Consider the following 20,410-nt stretch of genomic DNA (forward strand, 5'->3'; position numbering starts at 1 on the left):
TACTGAGGGAGTGCCGCACTGTCGGAGGGTCAGTACTGAGGGAGTGCCGCACTGTCGGAGGGTCAGTACTGAGGGAGTGCCGCACTGTCGGAGGGTCAGTACTGAGGGAGTGCCGCACTGTCGGAGGGTCAGTACTGAGGGAGTGCTGCACTGTCGGAGGGTCAGTACTGAGGGAGTGCTGCACTGTCGGAGGGTCAGTACTGAGGGAGTGCTGCACTGTCGGAGGGTCAGTACTGAGGGAGTGCTGCACTGTCGGAGGGTCAGTACTGAGGGAGTACTGCACTGTCAGAGGGTCAGTGCTGAGGGAGTGCTGCACTGTCAGAGGGTCAGTACTGAGGGAGTGCCGCTCTGTCGGAGGGTCAGTACTGAGGGAGTGCTGCTCTGTCGGAGGGTCAGTACTGAGGGAGCGCTGCACTGTCGGGGGGTCAGTACTTAGGGAGCGCTGCACTGTCGGAGGGTCAGCACTGAGGGAGTGCTGCACTGTTGGAGGGTCAGTACTGAGGGAGTGCTGCACTGTCGGAGGGTCAGTACTGAGGGAGTGCTGCACTGTTGGAGATGCTAACTTCAGATGAGACTTTAAGTCATATTCCCTCCTACCCTCTCTTAAGATTGTGAATGATCCACAGTCTTGGCTTCATGGAAAAACTGAGGAATTCTCGCTTAGGTTATGAACAATATTTATCCATCGACCAACTTCCAGCTCATTAACACATTGCGGACTGTGGGATCTTGCTCTGTGAAAAATGGCTGCCACGTTTCCTTTGTGACATCAGTGACTACACTTCAAAAAAGTACCTCATTGGCTGTGAAGCTCTTTGGGACGTGCTGAGGAGTGAAAGGCGTTATAGAAATGCAGGTTCCCTCTTTTATAGAGTGAATTGTTAGTTTGTCTTTGGCGATCCTGGGCTTATCAGAGGTAAAGTTGCTGGTAAAGGATTAAAATTTAACTTCCACTGGCTTCCATTGTGGGGTTTCTGAGGGGAAAGAGTGTCACAATCACAGGAGCACCGAGAGATGATAGATTAAAAAATGAGGAAGGAGTTTGCACCTTTTTTTTGTTGAACTGATGAAGCCAATTTGGAAAGACAATGCCTGTTTTTTATTGGGTGTTCGATGATTTGATCACCGTCTGTGTCTTCAGTTCCCTATTGGTCACGGGGCTGAAGGGGATGGTGAGGGATGGAGGAGGAGTGTCCTCATTAAAGTATAAAGGACCCAGTCAGTTCCAGCTGCCGGTATCTGACTGACGGACCGAGTGGGTAAGTGACCAACATGGGGCAGGGGGGTGGGGAATGACTTGATGCCCTATGGCACTGTCAGAAGGTCAGTACTGAGGGAGTGCTGCACTGTCAGAGGGTCAGTACTGAGGGAGTGCTGCACTGTCAGAAGGTCAGTACTGAGGGAGTGCTGCACTGTCAGAAGGTCAGTACTGTGGGAGTGCTGCACTGTCAGAAGGTCAGTACTGAGGGAGTGCTACACTGTCAGAAGGTCAGTACTGAGGGAGTGCTGCACTGTCAGAAGGTCAGTACTGAGGGAGTGCTGCACTGTCAGAAGGTCAGTACTGAGGGAGTGCTGCACTGTCAGAAGGTCAGTACTGAGGGAGTGCTGCACTGTCAGAAGGTCAGTACTGAGGGAGTGCTGCACTGTCAGAAGGTCAGTACTGAGGGAGTGCTGCACTGTCAGAAGGTCAGTACTGAGGGAGTGCTGCACTGTCAGAAGGTCAGTACTGAGGGAGTGCTGCACTGTCAGAAGGTCAGTACTGAGGGAGTGCTGCACTGTCAGAAGGTCAGTACTGAGGGAGTGCTGCAGTCGGATGGTCAGTACTGAGGGAGAGCTGCACTGCCAGAGGGTCAGTACTGAGGGGGTGCTGCATTGTTGGAGGGTCAGTACTGAGGGAAGATTGCACTGTCAGAGGGTCAGTGCTGAGGGAAGATTGCACTGTCAGAGGGTCAGTGCTGAGGGAGTGCTGCACCTTCGGAGTGTCAGTATTGAGGGAGTGCTGCACTGTCAGAGGGTCAGTGCTGAGGGAGTGCTGCACCTTCGGAGTGTCAGTATTGAGGGAGTGCTGCACTGTTGGAGCATCAGTACTGAGGGAGTGCTGCACTGTCGAAGGGCCAGTACCTGAGCCCTCGGTTACTGACATTCCGACAGTGCAGCATTCCCTCAGTCCTAACCTTCGTGCAGTGCAGCACTCCCTCAGTACTGACCGTTTCACAGCACGCCCTCACTACTGTCCCTGCAGGGCACTCTCAGGACTGCCCTGGATGTGCCAGCCTCGATTTTGGACTCAAGTCTCTGGAATGTGACCTTCCACGACACACTGAGTCAGGGAGAGAGAGAGAGAGAGAGAGAGCGGGAGCGAGTCAGAGTGTGAGATCCACTGAGTCACATCACAGTGGAACCTTTGAGAATTCAAGAATCTTAAATTGGGGCTGATCTCACTGCAGGAGGCCGGGTCTCTGCGTTTACTAAGATATCTTCTGTTTCCTCTTCCCCTGCCAGGTTTTCCTCTTACGTTGCCTTGGTGTGAACCTCACATCCCCTCATACGATGTTCCGAGTGGCTGTAATCTGCCTCGCCCTCTCCTTCAGCCTCCTGCACGCGGAGACTGATGTTGAGGAGAATGACATTGATATCGAAGATGAATCTGAAGTAAGTGTTCGCACTGACCCAACAGGAAATTCGAGAAAGGGCGCTAAACAGCTCGGAGGGGAGGGGGTGGAAAAGGTGATAAGGACCCGACAGGCCAGAGAGCCTCCCTGGGCCCTGTAATGACTCTACGATTAGTTATGGGCATGAAGGGCACGCTGGCAATTTTGGTAAAGGCCAAGAAATCGATTTGCGGTGCCCACACCTTCAACCGGCCTCATGCCCTTAGCATATGAAATTTAGGGGCCTTAATTTAGAGGCCTAATGCCTGTTTGAGGCCCGGTTGCCAAGCCAGGAAAGCCAGGCTTCGGCCTAGCCAGCACCCCTTAACGGGAATGCAGCAGGGGCCAATCCGCTTGCCCTGTCAGCCCCCTCGAGTGGGTGTGATAGATCTCGGAATGGGTTACAGCACAGAAGGAGGCCATTTGGCCCAACGTGTCTGCTCCTGACACTTCCCTGCCTTCTCCCCGTAACCCCGCACATCCTCCCTTTTTCCGGATAACAATCCAATTCCCTTTTGAACGCCTCGATTGAACCTGCCTCCGCCACACTCTCGGGCAGCGCATCCTGGAGCCTAGCCTCTCGCTGCGTGAGAAAGTTCCCCCTCACATCTCCATTGCTTCTTTTGCCAATCACCTTAAATCTGTGCCCCCTTCGTTCTTGACCCTTTCCACGAGTGGGAATAATTTCTCCGTATCCACTCCATCCAGACCCCTCCTGATTATGAGCATGTTTCAACCGGGATGGGAGGAGTGCGCAGTTGGTAAAAATACCTATCTCTTCTTAAAAATACCCCAGTGTGAGTGCGCGTATACACACACACACACACACACACACAAAGGTGAACAGAGGACACACAAGTAGTCTCTGCAGTGATGGGCAGTTAGAAAAAAAGAGCTATATAAGAAAAGGATAAAGGATGCTGTCAGTCTGGAGCTCCCTCGTGTGAAGACAGGCTGCTGGTCTAGTAGATGTCTGGAGTTTCTCACTAATGGAGCTTCGGCATGTAAAAAATTATCAATTCTCTGACCCAGCTTTGCAGGTTTCCAAGTGCAGACAAATCACACTCTGATGAGGGTTTTCTGGCTATAGGTGGATAACCACACACAGAATTTCAGGCAAGGCAGAGATAGTACATTAGAATAGCCTTCCTTCTTGGCTTATTCCCTCAAAAAAGACTCAGTTCGAAAACAACAGTCTCAAAAGCCTAAAGCTTGCCTCTGTCATGTGATTTCCAGCAAGTCACTAGCCTGTGCCTTTTTTCAGTTATTTTCACCCCCACCCCCACCCCGTCCATTAAAGTGATTGCAGATCAAATCAAAGATCTTCCCCCTTTCAGGTAGCGCACTGGTCCGGTGATTTCTTGAAGAATGAATTATTTTTCCCAGCCCATAGGTGAACTTATGAGCTATTTGTAAATAAAAAAATCTCCAGGTCAGCATACAAAGGTCCAAACAATGCAACATCCTCCAAATTTTTAACCGAAAAATCCAATTCGGGAAGGTGTGGTTCTTCCAACAAGAACCCTCTATCAAAACTCCTCTCAACCTTCTCTTCTCTGAAGAAAACAGTCCCAACATAGCCTCCTTGCTTTTATACTCCATGCTCCCCACCCCTACTCATAAAGCCTTTCAACGAAATAGACCCCAAGGCCACAACTGGGAGAGCAGCAGTAACTAGGCCACATCCTGTGATGGCACTAGTCCAGAATTGGAGGCCATTGTGTGGTTTTCCCTCACCAATCGCTCCCATAGACCACACCGTTGATGAGGTCGTAGGGGTGGGTGCGGGCTCGATTTCATGAGCGTTTTTAGCAACAGATTACTATCCTCCACTGACTGCCTTTTCCCGGTGAGATCTCCCCGCTCTCTCCGTCGGGGAAAAGTTCCGCTGGCTCTGGGGCGCAGAGGATCTTCGAGGCGAGACCCCGGAAGGAAACTTTTCCGCTCTCCGTCAGCGGCACTGTTTCGCTGTAAGCCCCTCCGCCTATGTCACCCGAGGAGACGCCCGCCGTTCCCTTCTCACCTTGCAGGCCTGCGGGATCTTGCTGTGCCCGGCTGGGCCGCCACGTCTCCCGCCCTGGCGACGGCGCCCAGATTTCACGGAGTGCGTCACTCTCCGTTAAGCGACGCCCTCGAGACGGTGAGAGGCGCTAGTCGAATGCGGCCCCCTCGTTTTTTTTAGATGCCTCGGGCCGCGCTCTTGCTAAGGGTAGGTACAGAACGGAAACAGGCCATTCGGCCCGCCAGACCGTGCTAGCTTGACACTTGTTAATTTTAGCCCTCTCTCTCTCATCTAGTAACCCAGCACCCGTCAAATAGTCTGATCTCCCCTGAATATCAAACACCCATCACCAGGTTAACAGAAAATAACCCGAGGGGACTGGACAGGAAATTTACAGTCGCTTCCAAACGAGGGGAAGGGCAGATTCTCTGACTGTAAACTGATTGTATTTTATTTCATTCCTCCAATCGCAGCTGCGGTCCAAGTTCGAGGACTTTAAAGTGCAGTACAAGAAGGACTATGACCAGGCGGAAGGTAAGAGACGTGTCCACACTATTCGGTCGTCTGTCCCCATTGCCCAGGAAGGCCGAAGTCTGATCCCTCTCCTCCGCTGAATGAACTGATCCCAGACAATCCGAGACAGCGGCAGCCATTGCAGGCCTGACTGAGCCTGGGATAGGGAGCTTCAAAAATCACCCAGCGTTTGTCCCCACCCCCAATTCGGGATCCCTGCCGGGGAGAGTCGGAATGTGCACTGGGAAAGGCCACTGGGCCTCGCTCAGCTTGACGTTACCCCCTTGGTCCCTGACAGCCAGGGCTCCCACATCGCGGAGCGTCGGAGTGGGGAGTTGGAGGGCGGTTGTGAGTCTCTAAGAATACCCCACTCCCGACATTCCCTCAGGGGAGGGAGCAGGGCAACAGTGGGCGGGGAGGATCATGAAATCAAAGTGGAGGGTTGAGGGTGAGGTGCACAACCAGATCCCGATGGTGCCCCTCACGGTTCCGGCCAAACCGTCAAGTGAATCCGGCCCTGTCCAACGCTGACACGTTTTCTCTTGAATTTTGCTCGGTTAAAGAGGAGAAAAGGTTCCAGATCTTCGTGGAAAATCTCAAGACAGCCAAACGGATGCAGGAGCAGGACATAGGCACTGCCATCTACGGAATCACCAAGTTCAGCGACATGTCAGGTAAGCGAGCGACTGGCAGGGGAAGACGGCGGGAGGGCTTTTGTGGAGGGTTCTCTGCCCCAGGTGCCATGCTGGGTGAGGCCAGCGCCATGTGTGATACTGGGGCACGCCGACTGGGATGGGGTTACCAGCCTGTGTTCAGAGGCCCAGCCAAGACTGGCGATGGGCTATATTGGCTGAGAAGCCAACTAACGTACAACAGTCCGGTCTTCCGTATGGAGCGGAGGGACATTCCCTGAAGAGAAAAGGTTATAAATAGAGATACACATCAATGTTACAATATGGAAACTAGGCCATTCAGCCCATCCACTCTGTGTTGGCATTTACTGCCCAGCCAAGCAAATCGTTCTAATCACACTGAGCCCCCCTGTTACACTAACCCGACATCCCCTTGTCCCATCAACCCCCCCACCGTCCAATTTAATCCTGAATATTTCCATCTCAGCCGTTCACACTTGATGTGAAAAAGCAGGAATTCTCTCCCCTTGCACGGGGGGTCATTGGGATTGTCCCATATCCGTGGGAATGTCCCTCAGTCCGATCCCTCCCCTGCCGGGAGAGGACAGTAACAATCTCACAGTGTGAGAGGCACCGACTGCAGCGTAACCACATGATAAAATCTCACACCGGTTTCTATACAAGAAAGACCTTTTAAAAATTCCTTAATGGGGTGTGGGTGTCGCTGGCTGGGCCAGCATTTATTGCCCATCCCTAATTACCCCTTGAAGGTGGTGGTGAGCGGCACTCCCTCAGTCCTGACCCTCCAACAATGCAGAGATCCCTCAGTACCGACCCTCTGACAATGCAGCAACTCCCTCAGTACTGACCCTCCGACAATGCAGCACTCCCTCAGTACTGACCCTCCGACAATGCAGCAACTCCCTCAGCACTGACCCTCCGACAGTGCAGCACTCCCTCAATACTGACCCTCTGACGGTGCAGCACTCCCTCAGTACTGACCCTCCGACAGCGCAGTACTCCCTCAGTACTGGCACTGGGAGTGCCGACCTGGTAGTGGGTGCGAGTCTCTGTTGTGGGACTCGAACCCACATCCTTCTAACGTCAAGTTGGCTGCGCTACCCCACTGAGCTCAGCAGCAAAGTAGCCAAATGCAGGTCAGGTTTCAACTAATTCTTCATCACAGACACCAGTCCCCGCTGTACAGGCAGCTGTTCACAGCTTCCATTTATGGAACTGAGGCTTTTTTGCCTTCCTTTATTCTTTCACGGGATGTGGGTGTCGCTGGCGAGGTCAGCGTTTATTGCCCATCCCTAAATGCCCTTGTTCAGTGGGTGTGAGCAGCCTCCTTGGACCCCTGTATTTTGTGTTGTGTAGATTATTGCCTTCAGTGTCCTTGTTCAACTCTCCTGTCGCCGTTTGGAATAACTGAGTGTCTCGCTCGGCCATTCCAGGGGGCAGGTAAGAGACAACCACATCGCTGTGGGTCTGGAGTCATGTGTAGGCCCAGACCGGGTAAGGACAGCAGATTTCCTTCCCTAAAGGGGCATCACTGAGGCAGATGAGTTTTTACAACAATCGATGAACGTTATTATTACTGAGATTCCAGATTTGATGAATTCCTCCAATTTAAACTCCACCAGCAGCCATGTGGGGATTTGAACCTGCCTCCAAGACCATTAGTCCGGTCTGGGTTACAGGCCCAGTGACATGACCCCCTAACCCCACCGTTCCCCTGCTGACCAGCTCCAGCAGGGGCTGCAGGTGACGACGAAGCAGCTGAAAGGGATGGGGGAAGGGATCTTGGGAGTCGGTCTGTGTCTGCAGTGAGCAGCCCATCTCCCAAACCCAGAGCAGATGCTGCTGAGGTGGGGAAGAGGGGGAGATGGGGAGATCTCAGAGAGGTACATCATCCACCACTCTGGGTAAACTACAGCTCCTCCAAAACTGCAGCCCCGGTCCTAACATAGCACTAACGTGAAAGACCCGATGTTGGAGATTGGGGCATTTTAATAGCACAGGAGGCCATTCAGCCCATCACCTCTGTACTGGTCCTTCAAAAGAGTATCCAATTAGTCCTGTCCTCCCCCAAACCACCATCTTTCCCCGTATCCCTGCAAATTTCTCTCCTTCAAGTATTTATCCAATTTCCCTTTGGAAAGTTCCTATTGAATCTGCTTCCGCCGCCCTTTCAGGCAGCGCCTTCCAGGTCACAACAACTCGCTGTGTAAATAAAATATTCTCCTCATCTCCTCCACCTCTGGTTCTTTAACCGATTCTCTTCAATCTGTGTCCCCTCTGGTTACCGACCCTCCCTGCCACTGGGAACAGTTTCTCCATATTTACTCGATCCAAACCCCTCATGATTATGCACACCTCGATTAAATCCCCCCCTTAACCTTCTCTGCTCTCAGGAGAACATTCCCGGCTTCTCCAGTCTCTCCGCATTAACTGAACTGCTCCCCATGTATCGTTCAGCTTCTCCCCAGCCCTGGAGACATGAGCTTCACTCCTGGCTGGCACAATGAGCTGTCTGGAGACTGGTTGCACAGTTGCTTCAATTGCTTTTCTTTTCACAGATGAAGAATTTGGTAGTTTTTACCTCAACCCAGTGATCAGTAATAACAACGACACTTGGCCAGAGGAGATGCTTTCAGCAGAGGTAGCGGAGCCACTGACAAACGTGTCTATGCCCAGATGCTTTGATTGGAGGAACAAGGGAGCAGTGACCTGTGTGAAAGATCAGGTATACTCGGTGCCCATCCAAAACTACCAGGACAGGTACAGCACGGGGTTAGATACAGAGTAAAGCTCCCTCTACACTGACCCGATCAAACACTCCAAGGACAGGTACAGCACGGGGTTAGATACAGAGTAAAGCTCCCTCTACACTGTCCCCATCAAACACTCCCAGGGCAGGTACAGCACGGGGTTAGATACAGAGTAAAGCTCCCTCTACACTGTCCACATCAAACACTCCCAGGGCAGGTACAGCACGGGGTTATTTACAGAGTAAGGCTCCCTCTACACTGTCCCCATCAAACACTCCCAGGGCAGGTACAGCACGGGGTTAGATACAGAGTAAAGCTCCCTCTACACTGTCCCCATCAAACACTCCCAGGGCAGGTACAGCACGGGGTTAGATACAGAGTAAAGCTCACTCTATACTGCACCATCAAACAATCCCAGGGCAGGTACGGCACGGGGTTAGATACAGAGTAAAGCTCTCTCTACACCGTCCCCATCAAACACTCCCAGGACAGGTACAGCACGGGGTTAGATACAGAGTAAAGCTCACTCTATACTGCACCATCAAACACTCCCAGGGCAGGTACAGCACGGGGTTAGATACAGAGTAAAGCTCCCTCTACACTGTCCCCATCAAACACTCCCAGGGCAGGTACAGCACGGGGTTATTTACAGAGTAAAGCTCCCTCTACACTGTCCCCGTCAAACACTCCCAGGGCAGGTACAGCACGGGGTTAGATACAGAGTAAAGCTCCCTCTACACTGTCCCCATCAAACACTCCCAGGACAGGTACAGCACGGGGTTAGATACACAGTAAAGCTCCCTCTGTACTGCACCATCAAACACTCCCAGGACAGGTACAGCACGGGGTTAGATACAGAGTAAAGCTCACTCTATACTGCACCATCAAACAATCCCAGGGCAGGTACAGCACGGGGTTAGATACAGAGTAAAGGTCCCTCTACACCGTCCCCATCAAACACTCCCAGGACAGGTACAGCGCGGGGTTAGATACAGAGTAAAGCTCCCTCTGTACTGCACCATCAAACACTCCCAGGACAGGTACAGCACGGGGTTAGACACAGAGTAAAGCTCCCTCTACACCGTCCCCAACAAACACTCCCTCCTTTATTGTTTCATTTCCCACTCTGGTTGTTTTGTAATCCATCTGTGTATTTAAGAATTAAGTTGATAATTTCTGCCAAATTTTTGACACTCCCCTACTTTTCGTTTAATGGTTATGCCTGCCTCAATCTTCGATCAGAATAGCTGCATTTACATAGCGCCTTTAACATAGTAAAACCTCCCCAGGTGCTTCACCGGACTAGCGCGAGGCGACTTTTGGCCCCAAGCCACATGAGGCGATTTTAGGGTCCGCGGGTTCGGTTTTGGTTTTGGGGGGCACCTTAAGGGATGAAGAGAAGAGCATGCTTTCGGGAGAGAGTTCCAGAGCTCAGGGCGCGAGGGGGCTGAAGGCTAGGCCGCCATTCGTGGAGCGATTAAAAGGCGTGAGGGTCGTTGCGTTGGGGCGGGGAGGGGGGGGCGGGGAGGGCACAGTGATCTCGGAGGGACTCGGGTGTGGCGGAGGGCGAAGAGGTGGGTGTGCTGCGAGACCTCAGTGCCTTGTCGAGCTCTAGGGGCCTTGCAGGCGTCGTCAGGAGGTGGTGAATAGCAATCCACTCGCCAAACAAACCAACAACTAATGATCTCTCCTTGGCCTGCAGAGACGGTGTGGAAGCTGCTGGGCTTTTGGGTCTGTGGCCAATATTGAGACACTGGTGTACATAAAAACAAAGATACTGAGGACACTGTCAGAGCAAGGTAATGGGAGTTAGTTTCCCTGGCCTCAGGCCTCTACTATTGTTCTTGAATTCTGTTTGCCCCTGTTTCTTTGCTGTTCCTCATCGTGGTTGGAGTCTGAACGTGTCCTTAATTGATTTCAGAGCTGATGGATTGTGACCACTGGGACAAGGGCTGCAAAGGAGGTTACCCGTTCAACGCTTTCAACTCCATTTGCCGTTTAGGTAAGGAAATTGGGCGCAGAAAGGGAAATCAAGGGAGGAGAGGAAGGTTGGATTACGAGGGAGAGAATGAAAGATACAGACAGGAGGAGGGACAAGAAGAAATGTCAATTTTTCAACTTAAAAACGGCCTCCAAAAACAATTCGCAAACTGAGGGAATAAGACGCCCCAGTCTAAATTGTTCCCTTTCTGGGCCGGAGAGGTTGAGCGGCAGTGCAAGAACATAATGCCCCTCCTTAAAAAGGTTCCTTACGCCGTTAAGCACCAGCCCTAACTTTACTGCAGTGCATTTAATGTGTAATTACTGCCACGAACCCCACCCTTATTGCCCCAGCAAACTCTGGACTCTTTCTCGCTTTTCCCTGTTGATTCTGAGGAGCTGTCACTGGGCAAGGCGGGCATTTCGTGCCCATCCCACGTCGCTCTTGAGAAGGTGGTGGTCAACAACAACAACTTGCATTCACATAGTGCCTTTAACATAGTGGACAGTCCCAAGGCGCTTCACAGAGAGACCATGAAATGAAATTTTGGCCCGGTGAGAACATAAGGAGATTCTAGGGTCAGGTGACCAAACGAGCGGTCAAAGAGGTCAGTTTTAAGAAACGTCTTAAAAGAGGTGAGAGAAAGAGAGAGAGGCGGAGAGATTTAGGGAGGGACTTCCAGAGCATAAGCCCCCCGCCACCCCCCTCCACCCCAGGCAGCTGGAGGCACGGCTGCCCAATGGTGGTGAGATTAAAATGTGAGAGTTGAAGTGTTGGAGGAGGGCAGGGACCTCGGAGGGTTGTGGGGGCTGGAGGAGGTTATGGAGATAGGGAGGGGATGAAGGGAGTGATTTAAACACTAGCCAACATGTGTGTCATTGGGCTGAAGCCTATCCTCATTTTAAAGCAAAGCTCTGCTCCTTTTATCAACAGGGGGAATAATGAGTTCACACGACTACAGGTATAAAGCCGTACAGCAGAGCTCCTGCCATTTCAAACGCACCAAAGTCGTTACGAAACTTCGGACATATCATTTCATCCAATCACATGAAGTTGGTGAGTTGCCGGTCAAGACAGGTCAAACTTTTGGCAGGAAGGGGAGGCGCAAGTAGATTCCTCATCGCCATGCCCCTGACCCCTGACCCCCGACACCACGCCCCTGACCCCCGGCACCACGCCCCTGACCCCCGGCACCACGCCCCTGACCCCCGGCACCACGCCCCTGACCCCCGGCACCACGCCCCTGACCCCCGGCACCACGCCCCTGACCCCCGGCACCCCCCGCCCGGACCCCCGGCACCCCCCGCCCGGACCGCCGGCACCCCCCGCCCGGACCCCCGGCACCCCCGCCCGGACCCCCGGCACCCCCCGCCCGGACCCCCGGCACCCCCCGCCCGGACCGCCGGCACCCCCCGCCCGGACCGCCGGCACCCCCCGCCCGGACCCCCGGCACCCCCCGCCCGGCACCCCCGGCACCCCCCGCACCCCCCGCCCGGCACCCCCCGCACCCCCCGCCCGGCACCCCCGGCACCCCCTGCACCCCCGCCCGGCACCCCCGGCAGCCCCCGCCCGGCACCCCCGGCAGCCCCCGCCCGGCACCCCCGGCACCCCCCGCCCGGCACCCCCGGCACCCCCCGCCCGGCACCCCCGGCACCCCCCGGCACCCCCCACCCGGCACCCGCACCCCCGGCACCCCCCACCCCCCACCCTGACCCCCGGCACCCCCCACCCGGCACCCGCACCCCCGGCACCCCCCACCCTGACCCCCGGCACCCCCCACCCGGACCCCCGGCACCCCCCACCCGGACCCCCGGCACCCCCCACCCGGACCCCCGGCACCCCCCACCCGGCACCCGCACCCCCGGCACCCCCACCCTGACCCCCGGCACCCCCCACCCTGACCCCCGGCACCCCCCACCCTGACCCCCGGCACCCCCCACCCTGACCCCCGGCACCCCCCACCCGGCACCCGCACCCCCGGCACCCGCCCCCCCGGCACCCCCCACCCGGCACCCGCACCCCCGGCACCCCCCACCCTGACCCCCGGCACCCCCCACCCGACCCCCGGCACCCCCCACCCGGACACCCGGCACCCCCCACCCGGACCCCCGGCACCCCCCTCCCGACCCCCGGTACCCCCCACCCGGACCCCCGGCACCCCCCACCCGGCACCCGCACCCCCGACACCCCCCACCCGCACCCCCGACACCCCCCACCACCAACACCCCCCACCACCAACACCACCATGTGCAGCCCGGTAAGAGGCAACTGACCTGAGAGGAGAAGCCGAGACTGAAGGCCCGCATTTCTATAGCGCCTTTCAAAGCCTCAAGTCGCCCCCCCCACCCGCCACCCCCCCCACCCCGCTCTCCTCCAACGCTGCAAACCCCCCTCACCCCAACCCACCCCCAGCCCAACGCGCTTTACAGTCAAGGAGGGACATTCGGAGCGTGGTCACTGTTGTGACGTAGGAAACGCAGAGGCCGTGTTTGCGCACAGCACGATCCCACAGCTCTCAACACGGATGAGGGGTGGTAGATGGGCTGAATGGTCTCACCTTGGCCTTTTCTTGACACTCTCTCAAATTCTGTTTCAGAAATGCAAAGATGGATCGCTAATAGAGGCCCAATCGTAGTCACCATGAATGCAAGCGCCTTGAAGGTAAGACTTTCTGTCCACTCCTGCCCATCCTTCCTTTATGGGCACATTTCCCTGGCTCCACCAGTGCCACGTCACCACTAACTGGGCACAACAGCGGTTAAGCATGCCAGCCGGTGGGCTGGTTCCCTCTCTCTGGCCTGCTGCCCTCCAGCTGGGAGCGATCTCAACTCCAACCAGGGGAGAGTTTTCCCCCTTAATTCCCATTGACTCCAGTTTTGCCGGTTCTCCTCGATGCCACACTCGGTCAAATGCGGCCTTGACGTCAAGGGCAGTCACTCTCACCTCACCAGTGTTGCAGATGTACTGGAACAGCTTGGCTAGGGGCGCAGCAAGTTCTGGAACACAGGCACTCAATAGTTTTGCGGGAATATTGTCAGGGCCCATAGAACTTGGCAGTATCCAGTGCCTTCAGCCATTTCCTGATATCACGTGGAGTGAATTGAATTGGCTGAAGACTGGGATCTGAGATGCTGGGGGAGCAACTTTTGTATGATAAGTGCTCTGCACCTGAGCTATAAGCAGGTGAATCCCATAGCAGGGGAAGGGGGCTGCTGGTGGCAGGAGGTTGCAGAGGGTGGCGTTCAAACCAAGAGTAATAAGCGGTGGGGCTTCAGTCTTGCCAGTCCCTGGGATTGTGACAAGGATGAAGCATAAATAACAATATCCTATCACGCCTCCACACAAGAATACATGACAAGGCGATGTTGGTGTAGTGGTAATGTCACTGGACTAGCAACCCAAAGGCCCAGGGGCACTGGTCTGGCCTACACATGACTCCAGCCCCACACCAATAGGGGGTGGGGGGGATTGACTCTTAACTGCCCTCGGGGAAATGGCTGAGCAAAGCCCCTCGGTTGTACCCAAACTGCTACGGAAAGGTTGAACTGCATGGGCTGCAGTGGTTCAAGAAGACGGCCTGCCAACATGCCCTCAAGGGCAATTAGGACTGGACAACTAAATGCCAGATGTTGCCAGGGACAGCCACATCCCATGAAAGGGCCATTCGGAAATCCACTCCTCAGTGAATGCAACAGCAGCTCATCTCATTCACTGTTTGTTTCTCTTCAGGTGTACAAGAGGGGGATACTTCGACCTCGCATTGGTTGTTGCAGCTGTAACAGATTGGACCATGTGGCGCTCATTACAGGCTACGGAGTAGGTAAGCGATGCCCTGTAACGTCCGAAGCTTTTCCAGATTCTTACTGATGTTGAGGGATAAATATTGGCCCCAGGAAACCGTGGAGAACATCCGCCCACTCCTCTTCCAATAGAGGCCGTAGGATCTTTTACATCCATCTGAGAGGGCAGAAGGGAACTTGGTTTAATGTCTCATCTGAAATACGGCACCTCCGACAGTGCAGCGCTCCCTCGGTGCTGACCCTCCGACAGTGCAGCGCTCCCTCGGTGCTGACCCTCCGACAGTGCAGCGCTCCCTCAGTGCTGACCCTCCGACAGTGCAGCGCTCCCTCGGTGCTGACCCTCCGACAGTGCAACGCTCCCTCGGTGCTGACCCTCCGACACTGCAGCGCTCCCTCGGTGCTGACCCTCCGACAGTACAGCGCTCCCTCGGTGCTGACCCTCCAACAGTGCAGCGCTCCCTCGGTGCTAACTTACGAATGTATGAATTAGGAGCAGGAGTGAGGCCACTCGGCCCCTCGAGCCTGCTCCGCCATTTAAAGAGATTGTGGCTGGTCTGATTGTAACCTCAGCCCCACATTCCCTCCGACCCCCGATAACCTTTCACCCCCTTGCTTCGCAGGAATCCATCTACCTCTGCCTTAAAAATATTCAGGCTCTGCTTCCACCGCCTGTTGAGGAAGAGAGTTCCAAAGACTCACGACCCTCTGAGAGAAAAATTCTCCTCACCTCAGTCTTAAATGGGCGACCCCTTATGTTTAAACAGTGACCCCTAGTTTAGATTCTCCCACAAAGGGAAACATCCTCTCCACATCCACCCTGTCAAGACCCCCTCAGGATCTTAAAGGTTTCAATCAGGTCGTCTCTTACTCTTCTATACTCCAATGGATACAAGCCTAGCCTGTCCAACCTTTTCTCATGAGACAACCCACCCACTCCAGGTATTAATCTGGTAAACCTTCTCTGAACTGCTTCCAACGCATTTACATCCTTCCTTAGGTAAGGAGGCCAATACTGTGCACCGTACTCCAACAATGCCCTATACAACTGAAGCATAACCTCCCTACTTTTGTAATCAATTCCCAGCACAATAAATGATGACATTCTATTCACTTCCCTAATTACCTGCTGTACCTGCACACTAACCTTTTGAGATTCATGCACTAGGACACCCAGATCCCTCTGCATCTCAGAGCTCTGCAATCTCTCAGCATTTAGATAATATGCCTCTCTTTTATTCTTCCTGCCAAAATGAACAATTTCACATTTTCCCACATTATACTCCATTTGCCAGGTCTTTGCCCACTCACTTAACCTATTTGTGGCACGTTATAACCTCTTTGTCTCCTTTTCATATCTTACTCTCTTACCTGTCTTTGAGTCCTCAGCAAATTTTGCAACCATACCTTCAATCCCTTCATCCAAGTCATTTGTATCAATTGTAAAAAGTTGAGGCCCCAGCACTGATCCCTGTGACACACCACTCATTACACCTTGCATTTATATCTACCCCCTGTTTCCCGTTACCTAGCCAGTCTTCTATCCATTCTGATATGTCATCCACTGTGCCATGGGCTTTTATTTTCCTCGATAATCTCAGTACTGCCCCTCCGACAGTGCGGCACTCCCTCAGTACTGACCCTCCGACAGTGCAGCGCTCCCTCAGTACTGACCCTCCGACAGTGCAGCACTCCCTCAGTACTGACCCTCCGACAGTGCGGTGCTCCCTCAGTACTGCCCCTCCGACAGTGCGGCGCTCCCTCAGTACTGCCCCTCCGACAGTGCGGCGCTCCCTCAGTACTGCCCCTCCGACAGTGCGGCGCTCCCTCAGTCCTGCCCCTCCGACAGTGCGGCGCTCCCTCAGTCCTGCCCCTCCGACAGTGCGGCGCTCCCTCAGTCCTGCCCCTCCGACAGTGCGGCGCTCCCTCAGTACTGCCCCTCCGACAGTGCGGCGCTCCCTCAGTCCTGGCCCTCTGACAGTGCGGCGCTCCCTCAGTCCTGCCCCTCCGACAGTGCGGCGCTCCCTCAGTCCTGGCCCTTTGACAGTGCAGCGCTCCCTCAGTACTGACCCTCCGACAGTGCAGCACTCCCTCAGTACTGGCCCTTTGGCAGTGCAGCACTCCCTAAGTACTGGCCCTCAGATGACCAAGCTGGATTTAGTGGTTAGCTGTCTGGGGAGATGCTCAAACCCACAACCCTCTGATTCAGAGGTGAGTGAGGGATACACTCTGACCCAGCAACAGCGAAGGATCGACCGATATATGGTGAGTGGCTCGGAGGGGAACTTGCAGGTGGTGGTGTTCCCCATGTGTCTGCTGCCCTTGTCCTTCTAGGTGGTAGTGGTCGTGGGTTTGGAAGGTGCTGTCGAAGGATTTGACAGCACGGTATTAATTCAAAGAAAATAGATGTGCTTCACTCACTCTGTGTTGCTCTTTTATTTCTACAGCACAAGGTAAACCATACTGGGTCATCAAGAACAGCTGGGGTAAAGGATGGGGAGAGAAGGTAAGTGTTTCCCAAGTCATTAGACAAGGAGGAGGCCATTCTGCCCCTCGAACCTGTTCCACAATTCATTTTCCTCACAGCAGATCTTTAACTTAACTCCATCCTTGGTTCCATCACCCTTAATCCCCTTTCCCAACAAAAATGTACCTGCCTCAGTTTTGAAATGGCTACTCATCTTAAAAACCTCAATTAGATAGAATCATATGAAGCACAGAAGGAGGCCATTCAGCCCATCGTACCTGTGCCGCCTCTTTGAAGGAGCTTTCCAATTAGCCCCACTCCTCCTGCTCTTTCCACTACACCTCTGCAAAGTTTTCCCCTTCATGTATTTATCTAATCCCCTTTAGAAAGTCCCTATTAAATCTGCTTCCGCCACCCTTTCAGGCAGCGCCTTCCAGATCACAACCACTCGCTGTGTAAAAAAAATTCTCCTCATCTCCCACCCTCTGGTTCTTTTGCCGATTAACCACAATTGCGTCCCCCTGGATCCCGACCCTCCTGCCGCTGGGAACACTTTCTCTTGATTTACTCTGTCCAAACCCCCTCATGATGTTAAACGCCTCGATTAAATCTCCCCCTTAACCTTCTCTGCTCTAAGGAGAACAACCCCAGCTTCTCCAGTCTCGCCACATTAACTGAAGTCCCCTCATCCCTGGTCCCATTCGGGTAAATCTCCCTCCGCACCCTCCCCCAGGGCCTTAACGTCCTTCCTAAAGTGCGGTGCCCGGAGTGGAACACAATGCTCCAGCGAAGAGTTTTATATAAGGGTCCACAATAATGCCCTTAACAGCGTCAACAACTTGTCCTGCCACCTTCAAAGGTTTAAGTCTCTCTGTTCCTACACAGCCTTTAAAATTCAGATCGCCCATTAATCTTCTACACGCGAGGCAATACAAGTCTAATCTGTGCGTCCTGTCCTTGTAATCTAACCATTTTAGCCCCAAACTCATCCTAGATGAACTGAAAGTCAATGGGCTCTGTCAGAGTACCCCCATCACCTCGTCCCCATGGCGTACAGAACTCACTCACTGTGTAGCCCGCCATCTTTTGCTCCTAATGCTCCAAGGCTCTCCTCGACCATCTTTGTTAACCGCAGGTGGTTCATCCTTCTCATTGAGACCTTCTTTTTGACCGGGATTAATTTTTGCCGAGCGTTATTGTGCCTGTGTCAGCTCTGAGGGAGCTATCCAATTGGCCCCACTGGATTTATCCGCTTTCCCCCTGCAAATTTACTTCCCTGAAATCTGGGGAAATTTTGCCGGGTTATCGAGGAGCGTTCTGGTTTCCAAGGAGACAGCCCACGCTGTGGTGGGGTGGAGTTGGGGGGGGGCAAAGCAGTGACTACTCGCAGGGCCACCAGCACTGACTTGGATGGCGATGTGGTTCCGAGTGAGAGATTGGGATCATTCCCGTTGATTTGTGTGTGGCTCCGATGATGGGAGCACAGTTGGTCACGGTGCCACTATGAACAACCCCATAGGTCTTTGGGAATCCCGCTGACTGGATCCCAAAACACAGGGGGAAAATGGGAAAAGGGATTGTTCCATTAGAATCTATCCAATAAGAGTCGTTGGGAAGGAATTGGATCGTTGGAATTCTGGCCAATGGGATGGACGGGGTCCATTGAAATCCTGGCCAATGAGAGTAAGATTATAGTGTTCTCACTCTCTCTCCCCCTCCCAAACCCCTCTCTCTCTCTCTCTCTCTCTCTCTCTGTCACTCCCTCTCCCTGTCTCTCTTCCTCTCCCTCTGTATCTTTCTCCCCTCACGTGTCTCTCTCTCCGTTCCGGTATATATACATTATATATGAACACATCATTGCCCATTCACCAATGGGGGATCTCTCCACTCCCATGTGGGTAAAACAACTTCATGGAAGTCATTTTTTTTTTCCCACCATTTATCCCACAGGGATACTTCCGTCTCTACCGCGGAGAGAACGCTTGCGGAGTCAGCAGGTTCCCCGCCACCGCTGTCTTAAATTAGAAGAGCTGGCAAATCGCACGGAGAGACACGGGCAGTTCCACCGCACGCAGCCCTTCAGGAGGAGGGAGCTCAGATTCGCAGCTTAACGCAGCTTCGGTGCTCAAAAGGGGATCGTCCTAGACCCCCACCCCCACCCCCACCCCCACCCCCCACCCCCCAACACCCCCCGCCCCTTGGCGATGCCGATCGCACTTCCCAATTCCAGTGCCATTCCCTGACCCGCTCAGTACCAGATGTTACACCGGTATCAGGCACTCTCTAAACGCCCGATTCATGTACAAGTCGCAAGGCCCCATTTCGGATCCAATCGGCAACTGGTTCCGGGTAAAAACAAAGCAGAAATGTTGAAGAAAAACGATCGTGTGATTTTGAGAATCATTTTTTAACCAACCAATCAGGGGCAACTTGTAATTCTGGCCAATGGGAAGTGATTGTTTGATTGGAATTCTACCTGATTGGAAGGGATTGGTCCATTGTATTGCTGTTGTCCAATTTAACTCGACTGTATCTCAAACAGATGTGGTTTTCAGCTTTTGCGATAGTTTAATAAAGCAACATGAACATCCCAGTAACTTGAGTTATTTTGTTATCACTGTCTCCGGGGAACCCAATCAGCCTCTGGCCCAGCCTATTGCCCTGCTAAGTCTTAGAAAGGGGGAATGATGGGGTGAGATGAAGAGAGGGTGAGAGGAGGCTCGAATGGAGCATTAACACCAGCACGGAGCAGGTGGGCCGAACGGCCTGTTTCTGTGTCAAACTCATCGCTTAGATTCCAGTCTGTAACTCATTCTCGGGTATCTGTTATTCTATATATAAACCACCCGAACCCCTCGATCAGATTCCAGTCTGTAACTCACTCCCGGGTATGTGTTATTCAATATATAAACCACCCGAACCCCTCGATCAGATTCCAGTCTGTAACTCACTCCCGGGTATATGTTATTCTATATATAAACCACCCGAACCCCTCGATCAGATTCCAGTCTGTAACTCACTCCCAGGTATCTGTTATTCTATATATAAACCCCCCCGAACCCCTCGATTAGATTCCAGTCTGTAACTCACTCCCGGGTATCTGTTATTCTCTATATAAACCACCCTGAACCCCTCGATTAGATTCCAGTCTGTAACTCACTCCCGGGTATCTGTTATTCTCTATATAAACCACCCTGAACCCCTCGATTAGATTCCAGTCTGTAACTCACTCCCGGGTATCTGTTATTCTATATATAAACCACTCCAAATGTGGGTTCCAGACTCCCAATGTCAGAGTCCAGTGAAGAAGCCTTCCACGTAGGCCTTCAGTGGTTGGCTGACTGGAGACATGTCTTGTAAGATTTTCTTTTTCGCTTTTGACATCCCAACGCGACGTAGGCAGGCAGAGATGGCGTCCGTTCTGCAGGCGGTGATACTAAACCTTGCAGTAGAGTCAGGTTAGAAGGGCTGGTGGACCCAACTGGACAGAGCATTACACTGCATTCCTTGCCAGTTGGATGTTAAACAGCAGACTGACTGCGCAGGTCAAAAAGTCCAGAATCTTGGATCATGTCACTTCCCCTCTCCACTGTGAG

The 20,410-nt window shown here is 53.6% G+C and overlaps 1 protein-coding gene across 1 annotated transcript; it reads left to right on the top strand.

Annotated features, from left to right (window-relative positions):
- Positions 1 to 672: 672 nt before the first annotated feature.
- On the top strand, positions 673 to 19,405 carry LOC144673121 (cathepsin L-like). The gene is made up of 12 exons (XM_078535106.1): positions 673 to 791; positions 2,503 to 2,652; positions 5,127 to 5,187; positions 5,730 to 5,840; positions 8,378 to 8,544; positions 10,272 to 10,368; positions 10,491 to 10,571; positions 11,484 to 11,606; positions 13,147 to 13,211; positions 14,280 to 14,370; positions 16,795 to 16,853; positions 18,765 to 19,405. Exons 2-12 carry the CDS (start codon positions 2,551 to 2,553, stop codon positions 18,837 to 18,839), a joined length of 1,032 nt encoding a protein of 343 aa, XP_078391232.1. The 5' UTR covers positions 673 to 791; positions 2,503 to 2,550; the 3' UTR covers positions 18,840 to 19,405.
- The last annotated feature ends 1,005 nt before the right edge of the window (positions 19,406 to 20,410 follow it).

Source organism: Cetorhinus maximus, unplaced genomic scaffold (genome assembly GCF_964194155.1).
Source record: "Cetorhinus maximus unplaced genomic scaffold, sCetMax3.hap1.1 HAP1_SCAFFOLD_294, whole genome shotgun sequence".
Taxonomy (NCBI): Eukaryota; Metazoa; Chordata; class Chondrichthyes; order Lamniformes; family Cetorhinidae; genus Cetorhinus; species Cetorhinus maximus.